The 17,938-nt window shown below is 39.3% G+C and overlaps 2 protein-coding genes across 3 annotated transcripts in view; one reads left to right on the forward strand and one right to left on the reverse strand.

Annotated features, from left to right (window-relative positions):
- Positions 1 to 2,260: 2,260 nt before the first annotated feature.
- Positions 2,261 to 4,228, forward strand: uba52 (ubiquitin A-52 residue ribosomal protein fusion product 1). Its single transcript, XM_054602315.1, is given in 6 exon segments — positions 2,261 to 2,366; positions 2,808 to 2,919; positions 3,305 to 3,391; positions 3,598 to 3,700; positions 4,079 to 4,098; positions 4,101 to 4,228. Coding segments are annotated over 5 exon segments (384 nt in total). The 5' UTR covers positions 2,261 to 2,366; positions 2,808 to 2,816; the 3' UTR covers positions 4,172 to 4,228.
- A 650-nt stretch (positions 4,229 to 4,878) lies between these two features.
- LOC129094985 (homer protein homolog 3-like) overlaps positions 4,879 to 17,938 on the reverse strand; it is a 45,870-nt gene continuing 32,810 nt past the window's right edge. For both annotated transcript variants that reach the window (XM_054603318.1, XM_054603317.1), the window contains 3 exons: positions 12,383 to 12,493; positions 10,937 to 11,017; positions 4,879 to 8,735 (listed from right to left, as the gene is read on the reverse strand). In XM_054603318.1, coding sequence (XP_054459293.1) covers positions 8,550 to 8,735; positions 10,937 to 11,017; positions 12,383 to 12,493 — 378 coding nt within the window. In that variant the 3' untranslated portion in view covers positions 4,879 to 8,549. The remainder of the gene's footprint in view (positions 8,736 to 10,936; positions 11,018 to 12,382; positions 12,494 to 17,938) is intronic.

The following is a 17,938-nucleotide window of genomic DNA, read 5'->3' on the forward strand; positions in this document are numbered from 1 at the left end:
TTTAGTAAATCTAGACCTTTTGTTTCAGTTTTTTGCCTCAGAGCTGATGATGTTTTAATTAAAAGTGTGGCCGCTCATTTAATGAAAAGAGTAAACAGGCAGGATTCTGATTTACATCTGAGCTCAAACAGGGGTTGAAATGGCTCACATTGCTAAATGGAGTGGACACTATTGTGAAAATGTATTTTTGTACTCTGGTGTCTGGTTGGATAAAAAAAAAAAAAATTTGATCATGATGGCCCAACATCTGCTGCTGTGTTACCTTTTCCCCAGGTTTTGCCGCTCTGCTCCAGGATCCCTGGAAGGTGTCGTTGTACTGGGAGACAAAACTCTGACAGCGCCTGTCCCCTTTGATTGTGGGAAAACCCTCAACTACACAGAAAATTTCAAAAATGACATTCTGTAGAACCGCCACACAGATTCTTTCACTGTTATTTATTACAAGTCAATCATGTTGTGAGACTGACACTTCTCTGGGATCACATCAATCATTTATAACTAAGCACTGAATTCATCTTTTCTTTCAGAATGCAATTAAATGGTCACTTACCTAGATGTTTAGCCCTGGCTTTTACAACAGGACAATGACGATGTGGGGTGAAGGAGGCTTTGACGGTGCTTTCTGGGAGTTTTTCCAAACCCGGGATCTTCTTGATGGCGTCTGGGTGTCGGATGGGAGTGGGAGGGGGCTGGAAGGGATGGGGCTGGAATTTCTGGGACTGTGTAGTGAGGAAATCCACTTCTCCAGGGTCTGTTTGCATCTTGAAGTTGGTGTGAAGCGTGGGCCAGCGTGGGGTACGGGTGATCTGTGGCAATGGGTGACAGTGGTAGGACACCATCGCCTCTGTGAGGTATTCCTTGATGTACCTCAAGTCCTTGTGGTCCACCTGAGCTGGTGTGGGTGCTCGAAAAGGCTTTGCCTTCTTGGAAGACCAAGGCTGGAAGTCCTCCTGGAAACGTGATAAGAATGCATCTGGATTTATCCCGTCCAGAAATGGGATGTTGGTAGACCGGAGTAAGTCTTTGCCTACAGGACGTGCTGGAATCAGTGTTTTCACCACTGCAGTCATATTGGAAACCACCAGTGACCCCCTTACATTACTGTTTGGTTAAGCTAGCCATCTTATTATGCAGCAGGTGAAAAATGCTACAATGCCTCACCATGGAAACCTCTGTGCTGTGGAACATGATGATGTTGATACTGTTGCTGCTCCTGCAGAGACACAAATGCATGCCATGGTGTCCTATTACCTGGCTACATACAATGAGTGGACTGGACACAAAAAAATAACATTTAATCTAAAACAAGAACACAAAAATAGTTGCAAACACTTAAGTAATGACTTGCCAGAAAAAAATCAAATGTTCCTGGTTTTCAGACTGGTGTTGAGGATGTAATAGTGTAACTATCTGGCTTTGCTCGTCTGACTAAAAGGCAGCTTGATATAAATTTCCTCATATATAACAACCGACTAAGTATTTGGAGTGGACAGGCTTCCCCTTTTCAAGATTCTGCATTAACTCAGATAAACTTACAATATGCAGCATGATTCGTCCTGCATTTGAGTGCATATATACATATATATATATATATGACACTACATTAAAAGAAAGGCTTTGGTTAGATGTAACATGCACGTCATGGAAAATATATTTATAGAAATAAAGTCGGCTGCCCTAAATAAATTATGAAAATGAAACTGTATTTGCTTGGTCTACTTTCATAAACTGACATTATGCTGTTTTGTCAACACTACAACAGCAGGTGTCAGTCACTCTTAATTGCAGAGCAGTCGTATCAGCCACGTACACATACTGTACTGAATCCCTAACACACTGAACCGCTTTCAAAAAATAAAGGGCAAATGAGTTTAGGTCCACAAAATTAAACTTAACACCGTGTGTCAACCTTTAAGCTGTTTAAGAAGGCACTTTTGCGTCTTTTCAAATAACTGTCAGCTTTTAAAGTGAATCATACTGCTCGCTGTCGCCGCCCTCGGGCTATTTCTGTGGAATACAATTTTGGAATATATATTCAATTAATTTTTATTTTATAGCCCAATAATAACAACAACAAAACAATATTTCTTTCTGGACCATACGCGTAATTGTTTTGTTCCTCCTTTATATTTGTTGTAACCAGCATAGGTAGAAGCCATGAAGTTTTAATTGACAACGGCTGTCGCTATTATAGCTTTTGACATGAATTGTAATGTTTCTTAATAACACATTTGAGATCCATTTTTTTCAAAGTTCAACATGCACTCTCTTGATTTTATTCCCGAGGAAGCAACCAGGCGGAAGTGACGTATGAGAGCGTCATCCTTCTTCCGCTCTCTTTTCGTCGAGGCTCAGCTAGCGGCCGGGTGGGTACACGTTTTGTCCAGCACTGATTAATGATCTATAGTGAACGTGGAGGAGTTGAATGCGACTAAGACACTATATTGTTCGTTTTATTACGACAGCACATGTGTACTGAGTGTTTTTACCCGGTTCGAAGGCTAAAAACAGAGAAACGTGACTGAGCGCCACGCTAACGTATCGCATGTGGCGAGGCCTCGCATCAAGCCCGCTCCGCTGCTAACCGAAGCTAACACACCGGGCGATGCTAACCAAAGCTAGCGCGCTATTCCACCATCATTATAATAGTTGAGAAAAGTTAAGGCACTACCATTGTGTTCCTCATGAATGTGAATGACAGTTAGTACTAGTGATACTAGTGTGAAGTATGCTGGTAGTGTCGTGGTCAGCACTGGAGCTGCTCACTCTGAGCTAACGACAGGTTTTTTTTTCTCTTCCAACATCAGCCTGCAAACATGCAGATTTTCGTGAAGACGTTGACGGGGAAGACCATCACCCTTGAGGTTGAGCCCAGTGACACTATCGAAAATGTCAAGGCAAAGATCCAGGACAAGGAAGGTGAGCATTCACGTTTAACTTTACTCTTTGAGTTTACACAAATGTATTTGAAAGTCAAGTTTTACCTTCAGGTTTACTATTTTTGTGGTAGAGCATTGTGTGTGTAGATTGAGTTAATTTAGAGCAAGCCAGTTGACTTGGTCTAATGGTATAACCTAACTGTATTTCAGGCCCTGCATTCAAAGCATCATGCCACTTACTTTCATTTGAGGAACTTGAATTAGTCATTGAAAGTCAGGGTAGACATTAAACTTAATTTATTTTTTTATGCTTGACATGTGAGTCGTGGTTAGTCACCCAATTTTTCATCTCTGCGTTTTGTGCTTGAATGTTGTTAATGGTCAAATGTGAAATGCAGCTTGGTTAAAAAGTGTTGTGTTTGCAGGAATTCCTCCTGATCAGCAGCGTCTGATCTTCGCTGGCAAACAGCTTGAAGATGGACGCACACTGTCTGACTACAACATCCAGAAAGGTAAGTTTATTTAATCAAGTTGTGCTGAATGTGTCAATTGTCACAGTAAACCTTAGACAAGCAATAATAAGTTGGTCGAAACCTGAATCCCCAGGACGGTAAGCTTTTACAATGCACCTGTTATTGTGAAATGCTCTGGTAGAGAAGGTTTTCCTTTGTGCTGCTGCAAATGTGACTGACCTGTTGGTGTTTTAATTTCTCTCCAGAATCCACTCTGCATCTGGTTCTGCGTCTGCGTGGTGGCATCATTGAGCCTTCTCTCAGACAGCTGGCCCAGAAATACAACTGTGACAAGATGATCTGCCGCAAGTAAGTCTTGAAAATCACCATGTGTACAATACTGCTGTTATTTACTGTGAAGTGATAGGAACACAAGCAGTAAAAATGTAATTTAATTAATTTGCTACATGTATTTTAAAATAAAATGGAAGTAGACTAATTTGATAGCAGGATGTTGTGGATAAATTGTGTAAGCCTAGGCTTAAAATACAATTTTTTTTATCTGTGGGTCAGTATAGTAATCTCGGAGTCATACTTTCCCTTTTCAAATTTAGTAATTCTTGTGGAATTGTTTCTTTGGCATACTTAATCTTAAATTTGTGAGCACCAGAAACACATATTTTGGTGTTTCAATTTGGTTCGGGAGACAAAATTCTTATAGTTGTCCCCTGGTCACTTGTTTTTCAGGTGCTATGCCCGTCTGCACCCCGTGCTGTCAACTGTCGCAAGAAGAAGTGTGGACACACCAACAATCTTCGCCCCAAGAAGAAGCTGAAGTAGACTTTCACTAAATGGGTTCTCTATGCCATTTGTGTTCAAATAAATGTTAAAAAATGACTGCCTGTCTGACTTGTATTATTCAGTGGTAGGAGGAAATGGTGAATTTTAGGTTTGAATTGTGCAATGCATGATTGTGATGTGCAGGTCATTTTAACTGCTAGGAAAAAGTAGCCGATCAAATAAAACAAGATGAAGCTGGTGCAATAAACTATACTGTTTATTAAAGAAGCCTAAATATATTAACGAGAAGAATTTGGCACGTAATTTATGTCAGAAGCCTGTTCAATTAGTTTTCTGGGTAATTCAGTCAACTGGCGCTGTCTGTGTTCTCCAAATCATGACTGGAACATTGCCGATTGGGAGTGGTCTCCACTTTCATTGAATTTGGCACACACATTAACACATGCTGGTTGCTTCAGCCTAAATTGGCAGACCAACAAAAAATCACAGGTCCTGACTGAATTATTGACAATATAATCTTAACGCATTTCAAATAGCCTGTAGTAGCTGAATCCAAATGAGAAAGGTACTGCCTGTGCCAACATTTGATTATCACAGAATTTAAAAAAACCTTCCCTTTATCAGATGATAGATTAAGTATCATACCTGCCACCTGAAGTATAATTTAAGGAAACATTACATTTGTGTGGGTGAGATGCAAACTGTAAGAATACTGAATAAGAACACAACACTGAGTTTTTTGCCCTCCAATCACACAAAGACCACAGCCGTGACATTGCATGACTGAGTTTTAATGTTAAACAATTCTATACAAATATAAGGAACTCATCTCACAATGTCACATACCATACAAACACCTGCTCTTCTCAAATTCAGTTCTTGTGAAACAAAATAGCCAACGTGAACTGACAAACACCAGTCGGCAGTTTTCCTCTCAATGTACCAATACTTCAATGAAACTAACCACAACTAAGTGAGGTATTTTGAGTCTCAATGAAAGGTAAAATGTTCTCAACACTAAGCTCTTCAAATCAAAATGTAAAAAAAAAAAATCTGAGATGAACTTCAGCATCATGCAGAAGATGTTTATTCCAGTTGTGGCTTTCCCATGACAGTGGTGCATCTTTGGTACTGCATTGTCTCGTAACTGTAACTTGTAACAGATGTTTTTTAAAAAAGGCCTTATTCCAGTGTATTTTAGGAGGAATCCACCCTCAGATATTCAAACATTCTGTTTATTGCCGTTAATGTAACAGAATATGTTCATCACCAACAGGTCCCTAAATAGTCGCAAGGACATGGTGGACTTCTCCTCAAACTTGTAAATACACAATAACACTGAAGATCTGATTCACATTCTATAACAAAATTACAACACAGCTGATCCTATTGTGTACCTAAAACTCTTTAATGTGGTGTTACACCCTTTAATGTACATTAACCCAATACTTAATTGATCCAGAAAGGAGTCCTATGTTGTCCCCCCGGCCTCTCAATAGAGAGGTCAGACAATAGGGGGAGAAATTGGGCCTAACAGTTAGAGGACAGTCTTTTTTTCTGTGTATACAGATACCACTCTGTAGGCACAGTGTTCTTGTGCATTAATGATACACTGGAATAAGGCTGTTGTGAAGCAAAGTGTTTCTGACATCAACTGTAAAGAGCTCATGCCGAGGAGCCGATGGCTCTCCATATTTTCTTTATGCTTGATAATAGGCTGGTAGAAATCTGTCATAATCTGGTGAAGCCAAAAAAAACACAGTTGTGAAAAAACACTTCTGTTAAAATGGATGGGAACAGGGTTTGCAGAGGTCCCCTTCACCTACAAACTACGTATATTAACCATGAACAGGCATTTATGCTGGAAACCTTATTGCTAATTCAGAGATGCTTGCATGTAGCAGCTGGTCAGAACTCCCAGATAGTGAAGTAACTTGTCACAATGATGAAATGGCAATCTTAATTTACTGAAGATAAATAGCAACATCATGCTTGTTGAGTTGTCGGACTGTAAAGTTGATATTTTTCTGTATTAACTTGTAAGACAGAAAAAATAACTTAAGCTATAATATAAATTGTGGTTATAATACACCATCAGTTGAAAATGGCACAACCCTTACAAAGTACTAATTGCAGGTAACAAACAGTTTCTAGTACATTATCTGATAGTTTATCGCTTTAACGGATTTTGTTATGACCTCTCATTTTGACACATTAGTATGAATCTGGCAGTTACTGCATCATCGGCTGCAAAATATTGCACCTTATTTGAGCGTATATTACTGTCGAATATGAAGGGATCAGCTCATCAGGGGGCGAGAAGCAAAGATTGATAGCTACTGTGCATCAGAAGTTCACATATAAAGCTGACAGGCAAGTCAATTAAGTACCTATTTACTAAACTTACTAGCAGTCTCCAGTTGTACCCTGCAAAGTATTGTGCACACACACACTCGCACAGCTTCACATTCCTTGGCAGGTACAGGACTTCTGCAGAGCTCATGCAGTGCTCTCATAGTGATCTATGCTCTGCGGCTCCGCTGAGCCTCTCTAGGGTTATTATTACCGTTATGGTAAATTATAGTGTTAAGCAACACAGAAAAAGTACATGAAGTAGAACTGGATTATTCTGTGAACACTGACACATGTAAACAAAATCAAACTTGGCACAAATATAATCAAGTGCAGTCTCAGGTTGAACTCAACAGGCTGAGAAAGCAGCGTCTCTGTCCACAGACCACAGTGACACACATGGACCTTTACTTCAAAGTGGCCTGGTGGAGAGGACATACCTAACACCTACAGCTTGAATTTAGCAGAAATTCAGCCGGTAGCCATGTCTGATTTCCCATCCTGACTGTGAGTAACCCATCGATGAACATGAATAATAGAATAAAGTGGTGAGAAAAGAGCAGTCCTCATGAAACATGAACATAAAACGGCCGAACGCTGAAGATCCTCAGAGGAATGGGAGCAAGTTGTTGCATCTCTGAGTTTGCTGATGCTCTGGCTGGTTTGAGACCAGCCCAGGCTGCTGATGGTGAACTGGAGCTGACTTTATTCAGGGTCTTTGCCTCATTGTGTCATTACACTGACCACACTCCCACTGGGTGCATCTCCACAGTGTTAAAGGAAAGGGGTCACATGAAGATGAACTCAAAGGTTGGTATTGTGTAAAAGCAGATATCTAGTCTGGATTTTTTTCAGTTGTCTTTCTCGCAGTGACTACCAATTATAATTACGAGAAAATGCAAACAATAAAATGCTTTTTCATACAGGACTATTATTATGTGTGGGCCTCCAGCTGTGTAAAGTTTCAAAGTCTTCTGCCAAACTGCAGTGAACAAAACGGTCACTTTGTTTTTTCTATTAACCAAATGTCCAGAATTATGAACACATTTTTATGTTTAATATAAGAGTAAAAATGTAAGTGTCCATCAAACTTTATTTTTTGAACAATCTCAATTCCTGATGAATGTCCTGCTGTTACAGGACTGCAGTTTTACTGTCTGTGCTCTGACCTGGTTGATTGGTTGAAACCTCGAGCTCTGCAGGAAAACAGAACACCACAGGCTTTAATTAAACACTGCCGGGCCATTATCGTTTGATTCTTTCCTAGATTTACCACTGCTCTTGCCCCTAATTCAGTAAGAGAATATTCAAATACAAGTGGATTGCCCGCTTTGTATTAAATAAAGATAAATTAAACAAATTAGACTAACAAGTAGAAAGTCCTTTGTTGTCTACTTTTGCAAAATAGCAAGCTTAAAATCAGTTTAGTGGCTCTTTAGAAATGTGTATTATTTGCTACCAATAAATGATAGGTTCAGTCCTTTTGAGACATCAGTAATAATATCATAAACAAATGAGACCATCACTGAAAAGACTGTCAGCTTCTAGCAGCCACTACTCAGTATTTCACATTGTAAACCACCTGGTCAAATTTTTCTATGGCCTCAAAAAGAGGAAGAGGACGCCATTCTTCCAGAGCAGATTGATCAAAAGCTTTCAGAGTGTTCAGTGATGGCAGATGGTGAACATAGTTAAAATGTGTTTTAAATATCATATTATTCCTCTTCAGTGGCAGAAGGACATGAAGCTGCTGGGAACTGGGATATGGAAAAAAACAAGTAGTGGCCAGTTAGATGACACTATCAACTGTTTATGATAAGTATACCAAGGTTGCAGAATTAATATGACGTTTTATTTTGCACATAACACCAAACAGAGGTTTGTGATACTTGTTGTTTACCTGCACTGATCGTAAAAACACAGATCCGTGAAGGTAAACACCAAGTATGTTTTCTTACATATTGCTTTGATAGTTGCTCTGCTGATAAACCAGTGAAACACAAATCAAGGCCACATGGGTGGAACCAGTGCTGACTGTGGAGATGCAGCCCAACTGCTGTTGTGGCTATTTGTCGATGAGTTTTGCCAGGCTCGTTCTCAAGTCGTTCAGGTCACAGATTTTGACGTCAAGGACGTCGATGATGCGTCGGACCTCGCCCTCCGCCTGGTTCTGCTCCTCCCGGCTCGACGCCAGCGTCTTTTCAGCACTCTGGACCCGTTCCTCCAAGTCGCCGTTTAGTCTCTCCAGATCCTACAGACACATTAACTGTAAATACAGTTTTCTCATCTGGATGTATTTATGAATATTTCTTCCATGGTCTGGTGTTCACATTGTATGCTTTCTTTGTACTTTTGGGACATTAGCATGAGCAACCTGTGCTGTTATAGATTTATAATGAATTTGTATGTGGAATACACCTTGCAGAGAAGTAATGTTCACTCTTGTAAAGAAAGTAAGCTGGAATTAGACGGTTTCCTGCTATTATTTTTGACATATCCGTCCATGAATATGCCCTTATTTGTTAGTGGGATAGAGGGAAACAATAACACACATTTGCTTTACATCTAAAGTTGGGCAAGTATGCATATTATAGGTACTTTATCAAAATAAGGACATTTTACACAAATGTTTATATCTGCAAACTAAGTACAGTAATGTGTATAATAAATCCCAGTGCAAGTCTAAATGCCTTTACTCTTTCAGTACAGTGTTTGTGTTTTTCTGTACATTTAAATTTCAACTTGAAAATAGTACAAATGCATCCACTAACAAAGACTGAAATTGACCATTCAAGCTTCGATGCAGGTACAAGTAAAGCATCAGAGAGTTTCTCTGAACAGGTTTGAACAAGAACCAGTTCAGCTTTACTCAAAAGGTTCTCTATATGACATTCAAAGCATTAACATAGCCGCAAACAAATACTATCTATGTAATGATAAAATATAGTAAAGTCTACCTGAGCAGAGAATTAAGTCGCACTCCCTTTGTGTGTGTTGTTATCAGAGCCTTGCTTTGGCTACATAGCCAGGCCAGCAGTACATGCCTTTTACTGCATTTAAATGCATGTAAGAGTTCCCCACTGGTTAGCTTACAGTCGCTGCTCAGCACTGCTCACATAAGGCGATTAAAGCTGATAATGCCGTTGAGACCGGCGCACGAGAAGCATAGCACCCACCATCTGGTTCCCCCTCAGGTAAACACCGTTAGCACTGCCAGCACTGCTGTTGTTGTTTGCACTGTTAGCACCTTAACCTGCAAGCCACCGGCACAGCCACCGCATTGTTGAGAGCTGTGTGGAGGCTTTCGAAATGCACTCAAATTCAAATTTAGCACCTTTAAATGCCTGTAAATTCCTCACTCGTGTGTGGCTGCTGACTGCAATAAAGTTAACAGGCTTATTTGCTTTAAATTGCTTATGCCACAAATTTAAATGAGCAATTTTGTGCTTTATGAGATCATTCTGTATGCCAAATGCACCCATGAATAGATTATGGAATGAACACAAGGACAGAAAAGGTCAAATATGAATATACATAATTCACAACTGACACCACTACTAAAAATGATGAAGGACCTAATTAAGGCTATGCAATATGCATCAGGTACAATCTCCTGCTTTAGCATGGAGACTCAATACTATGTGTTTTCTCCTTGAACTCCTCAGTTCTCCTGTACTGACTCTTCTGCAGGTCTGAACTGTGCAGTGTCCGTTATAGATACAGTATCAGCGCTTTGATTTTCTATTAGTCAGCTTTGTGCCTTTGTTTGGTTTGAAGAACAGAAAACAGCATGTAAGCCGGTCAGCACTCTGCAATACTTCTGTTTCTTACTAGAAGGAAGATTCAAGACTATAAAGGAAGATTCAAAAGGGGCTGAGACCACAACATGATGGGAAAATGTAAAAAGAAATGCAACATGGTGAAGACAAAATAGACCATGAGCATTTCTGCTATGAATACATGCAGAGTAGAGATCAGTAAAACAGCTTTTACGAGTAGAAGTACAAAATCCTTTTAAGACTGAACTGGTGACTTCTAAGCAACTGGATCACAAGCATCAATGGCAAAAAAAATAATGAATGTGTCTGCTCACAGTGAAGATGAAATGTTTTTATCTACCCTCCCTGTCGATGAAGTCGTTTTCCTACTATCCTGACATAATACAAGCTCTCTTTGTTAAGTAACAATGACATTGTAGGTGAAGAGAGTGAATTTGTGCAGCAGTGTTTTATAAGAGCCTTGAAAATCAAAAGTCTGTCTTTTAAGTGTTCAAGACTCTGACACACAACAGTTAAGTTTTTCTGCTCAAGGGTGATATAAAGAAAAACTCATCAATCACGTTTTGACAGCTAATTTTCTAACACAGTATGTGCCAATTCCCTGTAACACAAGTATTGCAACGTTGACTGTTTTACACAAGGCAACAACACACTCAGACAGTTGTCATCTCACCTGGAGTCTCTGCATGGCCTCCTCTCTCTCCTTCTCCAGCTCACCCACATCTGGTTTCCTGCTCTGTAGATTGTGAATTTCCTAAAAAAAACAAAACAGTAATTTCTTCACAACACCATTTTCACACCGCATTTCCACACATTCACCACACCTGTTTAGCCGATCATGGGACATTTGTCTTATGCTTTGCACCAAAAGACTTCATGTGGTTCTAAATTATTCATTTATCAGGAGGGTGATAAGCTGTGTGACACTTTGATGTTTGCAGGGAGGAGGGTGATTCAGACGCCGTGGAAACCACTGTGACCTTACACGAATCCTGTTGCCAAAACTTGAACTTGTTTGGAGGATGCGACAGAAATGGTTATGTTAATGAGGCTGCTTTTAAGGAATAATTCACTTTCATATCAATTTTATTTATCCAGAGAGATGAGTTTTGGCTGAGCGTGCCCAGCATGCATTTGATGGACATTGACTTGGCTCAACGGAGACAAAATATTCACAGGATGATACTTTAGCATCATAAAAAAAAAAATCATATTAAAGCCCAGCTTGGAAACAGTTATGAAGGTGAGTCAAAGTCCTGATTGCCCTTAAAATGTAGTTGGCAGCTCTGGACATCTCCATCTTGTCTCCATCCTGTGATGCTGTGGTATTTAATAAAAGCTATCTTTGTCTGACCAAAATAATGAATCCACAAAAACAATTACAGTGCTGTGAAGATAAATTAAGGATTTAGTTGAAATAGACACTAGAGGGGCATAAGTACAATCCCCGAAGCAAATTCTCTTCTCAACATTTTGTTTAGTAATTGCCTCTTGGTTGAGATAAAAACAAGATTATTGAACCAGAAAGATCTCATTCAACGCCTTAAAAGGGCCAGTGCAGCATTCAGGGGGATCTCTTGGCAGAAATGGTTTAGAATATTGACACGTGTGTTTTCTTTAGTGTATAATCACCTGAAAATAAAAACATTTGTGTTTTCGTTACCTTACATTGAGTCCGCTGTGCTGCATCGGCATGTTTCTACAGTAGCCCAGAACAAAAGCTAAATAACCAATCCTGCTGTGGCTAAGGCATTACCCGCCCTGAATATTTCTTGCAATCAGCAACCTCACCGCTAGATGTACTAGCCCTTTAAAGATGATTTAGAGAATAAAAACTCAAACTAGCACCGGTACTTTTCCATATTGCCTGTCTTAATACATTCTCTAATTAAAAGTTTTACTGAATGTTTTCAAGGGGTTTTCCAGTTTATATGAACATCAGATGGAGATTGAGGCTCTATATTCACAAACTGAAAACAAACATATTCAGTTGATTACTGGCAATATATTATGCGAGCTGGTCTGGTGCATGAATCAGCTGGCTTTCCACACGAGTTCACTTTAGGATGGTAATTGGATTTGGACTGTGTGTAATGGTTGGATTGAACTGGTGTCTTGCCTGATCTTTGGCGCTCAGCAGGGCTTCCAGCTCCTCTAGTGATCGACTCAGCTCCTCTCTAGCAGTCTGACCAGCAGCAGGATGCCCCAGCTGGGCCTCAAGCTCTGCCACCTGGAACACACACACACACACACACACACACACACACACACACACACACACACACACACACACACACACACACACACACACACACACACACACACACACACACACACACACACACACACACACACACACACACACACACACACACACACACACACACACACACACACACACACAATGATTACATACTTAATAACATAACAAAAACACATTTTACAAGAAAACAAGAGTTTATAATCATGCTAGCAGCTTTGTGAGGCTGCACTTCAATAGTTATTAAAACATTGTCCTCAAAACCACAAACGTCAATCTTATGGTGGTGATAGAGAAAAAGTTAGGGGATCGCCAAAGTAAGTGGGATTCATTCTCTTGGAGCCATACATGTCTGTACACAATTTCATGTCAATCTATCCAAGAGCTGCTGAAAACTTTCAGTTTGGACGTGGTGGATCGGCTGACGGACCGACATTCCCATCCCTAAAGCGACATCAGGAGCACGGTTGGGGTTGAAATATATTTAATAACATTAAAACTAGAGGTTTGTGGGGTTAGGAGGGGAAGGCATTTTGGAACAGGTTGATTTTTAGAGAAGAAATTCAGAGAAAGGTAGCAGTAACTGAAGAGGCACCGTCATCCCAGATCGGCATCACTGGACCTAAGGCATCAAGAGAGAGTGGACTTGAGAGAGAGATCATGGGGGTAGTGGGGAGCTACGTTATTAAGGGCCTTTGAGCTGGTAAGGATGAGTACAATATTCAGGATTTTGCTTGAAAGCCCTCAGAAGTCATGGAGAACTGGAGAATTATGGTCCGTGGAGGATTTGCATTTAAACAAGCAGACAGCAGAGTACACAGGTCATGTTAAATAAAACACTGCACAAAACATTAAATTGATATTAAATCAAAAAATAAATAGAAATGTTAAAAAGTAAGTCTCCTTTGTAAACAACAACGTTCTCATTTGGAGGCTGATTGATTAAAGTTAAGAGTAGACTAGACATATTGAAACAATGCATTTCTAAGATGCTAAACCACTCTCCATCTTGCTGTAACACTGAAGCACAGAGGTCCTTTCACATTAAATTAATTTTAAATTGATCCTGATCCTCCTAAAATCACTTCAGGAGTTTGAAAGTCTGTCTGATTTAGCTTCATAATCTTATCTAATTACTTTAGTCTCAAGCTGATCAGTCCAGTTTTCATGTGAATATGTAATGAGATTTTCAATAATTTGCTGATGGACAAGATGAGAAACAATGAGAAAATGCTTGTTGTAGGTCAAAACAAAAGGGTAAACAGAAACCCATTACAATGGGGAGAGTGATGAACTGGGATCTCATTATAGCAGTAATTCAAAGAAAGGCGTGCATTAACCAACTGTGTGGTGTCATTTTATAAATCCAGAGAACACCAAATGACCCTTCACCTCCAGCGGAAAACACACGGAAATCAGCCATAAAAAAAAGAATTTTACATGATGGCAGTAACGTTCGAATACAATATTACAGTCATATGCAAATATACAAATTGTTTGATGATTACTACTGATGGAAATGAGGACTAACAGTGGGTCATCGCCTACCCGTCTACACACATATCCATCTACACACATGATGATTCATTACTTCTCATCTATCTTGCATCTCCATCACGCTTGCATGCACGAACACACAGACCCACAGACCCAGACCCAGACACACACAGACACACACACACACACACACACACACACACACACACACACACACACACACACACACACACACACACACACACACACACACACACACACACACACACACACACACACACACACACACACACACACACACACACACACACACACACACTCACACCAATCTGCCATGCCTCTGTGGAAAAACAGCTTTACTGCCAGTGGTCACATGGCTGAACTGTCTCGCCTTGGAGACTTTTTATTTTTTTATTGTTAAAGGAGCGTGACCTTGTAAAAGAAAATCATGAAAAATTACTTTTACCAATCTGAACCACTTCCTTGTGTTTAACATATTAATGGAAAGTAAAAGATGGTGAGTGACAGTTTGACCAAACAAGAACAAACGGTTCAGCCTTTGAAGTCTGAACATATGATGATTTAAAGTTTTGTGTCTCACTGTTTATCTACTAGCTCAATAGTAAGGCACTGAAACTGCCATGGTTAGGGGTTCAATTCCCAAGGCGCCTTCAAAAAAAACAATATACTTGAATCTTTGCATGCTCCAGGAGTAATCCGATTAAGACAACAACTAATTGAGTCCCAAGTGTTTACACAGTTGGAAGTAACAGGATTTGCTGATAAGCTTTACCCAAATTAATTTAAAAACTGTAGACTCATGTTATTTAATTTTGTTTGTTTTCTAAATCTGACATTAGCTCATCTGACCTCCGCAAAGTTTGAAAAAATACAATAACATCTGGACAATGAGTTTATATGACCTCAAATAATGGAGTATTGTTCATAAATCTGTATTTTGAAATGAGTTAGGTCTAACCCGACAGTCCTCCCATTAAGATAATTAGATAAAAAGGTTTACATGACAGTCTGACTATTCTGAGCGCTGCATTAATTGGATTAAATGGATCAAATGTGCTTGTGCATGTCGGTGTGTACTCATTACTGCCAGCTGCTGTGGACAAAACCTGACTTTAGTCATAATCACTGCTGACAGGGGGAAACATTTGTTTGCTAATTTACACTTGTGCTTTTCATCTTTTACACACAGTTACTTATAATAACTAGAAAAAAACTCAACTGCAAGCTGAATATTCAACTGAAAAAAAATGAAATCAAAGTGAATTGATAGATCCACATTTCCAGCTTCTCAAATGTGAATATTTGCTAGTTTTGCTTCGTCTTCTGTGATAGTAAACTGACTTTCTTTGGGTTTTGGATGTTGGTCAGACAAAACAAGCAATTTGAAGACTTTGCATTGGGCCTTGGGGTATTGTAATGGACATCCTGCCACTAATTTCTGCAATATTATAGACCAAACTATTAATTTGATTTGAGAAAATAATCGGAAGATTAATCGATAATGATAATACTGGAAATCTTGCTGTGTTCTTGGAATGAAAATGTGCAATAGATAAGAGCTTGTTAAATAAATCTGGGATGAATGTAAAACAAAAACAGGGTGATTCAAATAAAGATGCCTCAACTCTTGACCTCCTAAGTTTTGCTTATGTTAATGTTGGTGATGCAGGAAACATCACAATGCTTGTTATCAATATCTGAAATGTAAATGAGTGATGGTAGAGAGGTTTTCCTGCTCCCATGTCAAATTTATTTTCCTTCCCTTTAGCATCTCCTCGGCATTTTCACAGACAATTCCAAAGGGCTCTTTATAGATTCCACGCTGTGCCACCCAAGCCGAGCTTCAGTAAACCGCTGTGGGTTTGGGATGGTGCGACTCAATCCCTTCGTATGTAGGTGACAGCTACTGTCCCCAGAGGCACCGGCTCCATGTCTCTGAACTCCACACAAATATACATGGAGAGAGAAACTTCTGATTTCTTTCTAAGTTAGGAACTTTTTAATCTCAACAGTGACAGGAGATTGAAAAAAATGGTGTTATATCTATATGAATCCAGAATATGTACATATACAGTATATGTCTAGGAGCGGTAAATTGAATACCAATGCAGATGCATCAATAAAAGTAAATTTGTTATTCACTTTTTTCTGACATTACAAATTCCTTGATGTCTACTATATGTTCACCTTCACGATGGTTACAACTGATTTTAATTCAATTTCCAAACATGGACTAAAACTTATAGCCCCTGCTGTACATCCAGTCAGCATGTTCAAAAGACTCAGCAACAGTAATAGGCAACTATTTTCATAATTGATTATACTTCTCTTAATGATTTTGTTAAGCAAAAAATATTCTCAGTTTACAGCCTCTCAAATGTGACGATTTGCTGTTTTTTTAATATACTGTATACACGACAGTAAATTATTTAAGGGTTTTTAGCTAACAGCATTTTTACACTATTTTTTAACATTTTATAGACTAAATGACTTATTGATTGTTCAAGAAAAATATCTGCAGAAGCGTTGATAATGAAAATAATCGTTTTCTTTAATATATCTGGTTGCATTAGATCGATAGATTAGCTAGAGTTACAAATCAATGAGACTGCTTTATGAACGTGAATGATTTTGCATCACTGATATGAATCACATAGATGAACATAAAATGCTGGATTAGATGAAAAAGACATTCTTGTCTGGTAATGTATTCATAAATGGATTTTTCAGACACTTCATCATGTCGTTAAAAGTCACATGTAGTATGATAGAGGATTACATTTTTTTTACCCACTGCTAGGACTACCTACCTTCTGTCCTAGCTCAAATATTGGTTTAACTAAACTAAACAGCAAAATTATAATTTTGCAGCTATGAGGGAGGCATGCTCTCTCTGAGCTTACTATATTTAGACAGTTGGAATGTAAACAAAATGTTTATCTATGGAATTAATGTTATTCAGCGTCTAGAAATTTGATTTACATCCAAAAATCACAGTTGCCAAAAAATCTCCAAAACTCCAAAACACAAACCAAAAGGGCAAACAAAGCTGTCATGTCGAAACTATGGGTTGGATGACAGTCTCTTTGCATTTCATATTTTATTATAGTTTAGATTGCTGTTATTGTTTTCATTCATCATAATTCAAAATATATCAGCAAAAACTTGCTGAAATGAATGTCAAATGAATGACTTACAAATAAAAACAATTACACCTCTAAGTACATAAAAACTATTAAAGTATCCTACAATCAAATACATAAACAAACTCACTACCACAGTCCATGTGTTGCTAAATCTCATTAAATCTGAACAGGGGTCAGAGTCAACCCAGAAAATAAACCTTCTGCTGTCGGTAAACACAAACATGGCTGAAAGCAGAGAGTGTGACGATGGAGAAAAAGTCAGCCAACCTCTATTCTTCAGCACATACAATGATTTATTTTCTTTCTCTAACTGGGGCAGAAACGGGGGAAGAGGGTGGGCAGTATAGGGTGTCCTGTCCCCCACCCCCCGAAAAAACACCTCCCTGCCCCCCACCCCCTGTTGCCAAACCCTTGGGGCCTGCTCTACTTCCCGCCACCTGGTTGACTTTGCTGCAGAGTGTGTGTGTGTAGCTGTGTGTGTGTGTGTGTGTGTGTGTTGGGGGGTAACCTTCACCTGGACTCGTACAGATAGATGAAACCACAATGTGGGCTAAAAATAAAAGGGCAAGTTCTCTGTCACTGGTGGTTATAGTGTCATTGCAGACCGGTTGCTGCAGCACTTAATTCTGTCGCAGTGAGGAAGAGTTGTTAAGCTTGACCAAGGGCGTGATTTTCTCTCTCTAAATTAAAGATGAAATGCCTTCGTTCTGGCCCTGCGATTATCACGGGAGCCTGTCAACAGAAATATCCC

The sequence above is a fragment of the Anoplopoma fimbria genome, chromosome 8, assembly GCF_027596085.1.
Source record: "Anoplopoma fimbria isolate UVic2021 breed Golden Eagle Sablefish chromosome 8, Afim_UVic_2022, whole genome shotgun sequence".
In the NCBI taxonomy this organism is placed as follows: Eukaryota; Metazoa; Chordata; class Actinopteri; order Perciformes; family Anoplopomatidae; genus Anoplopoma; species Anoplopoma fimbria.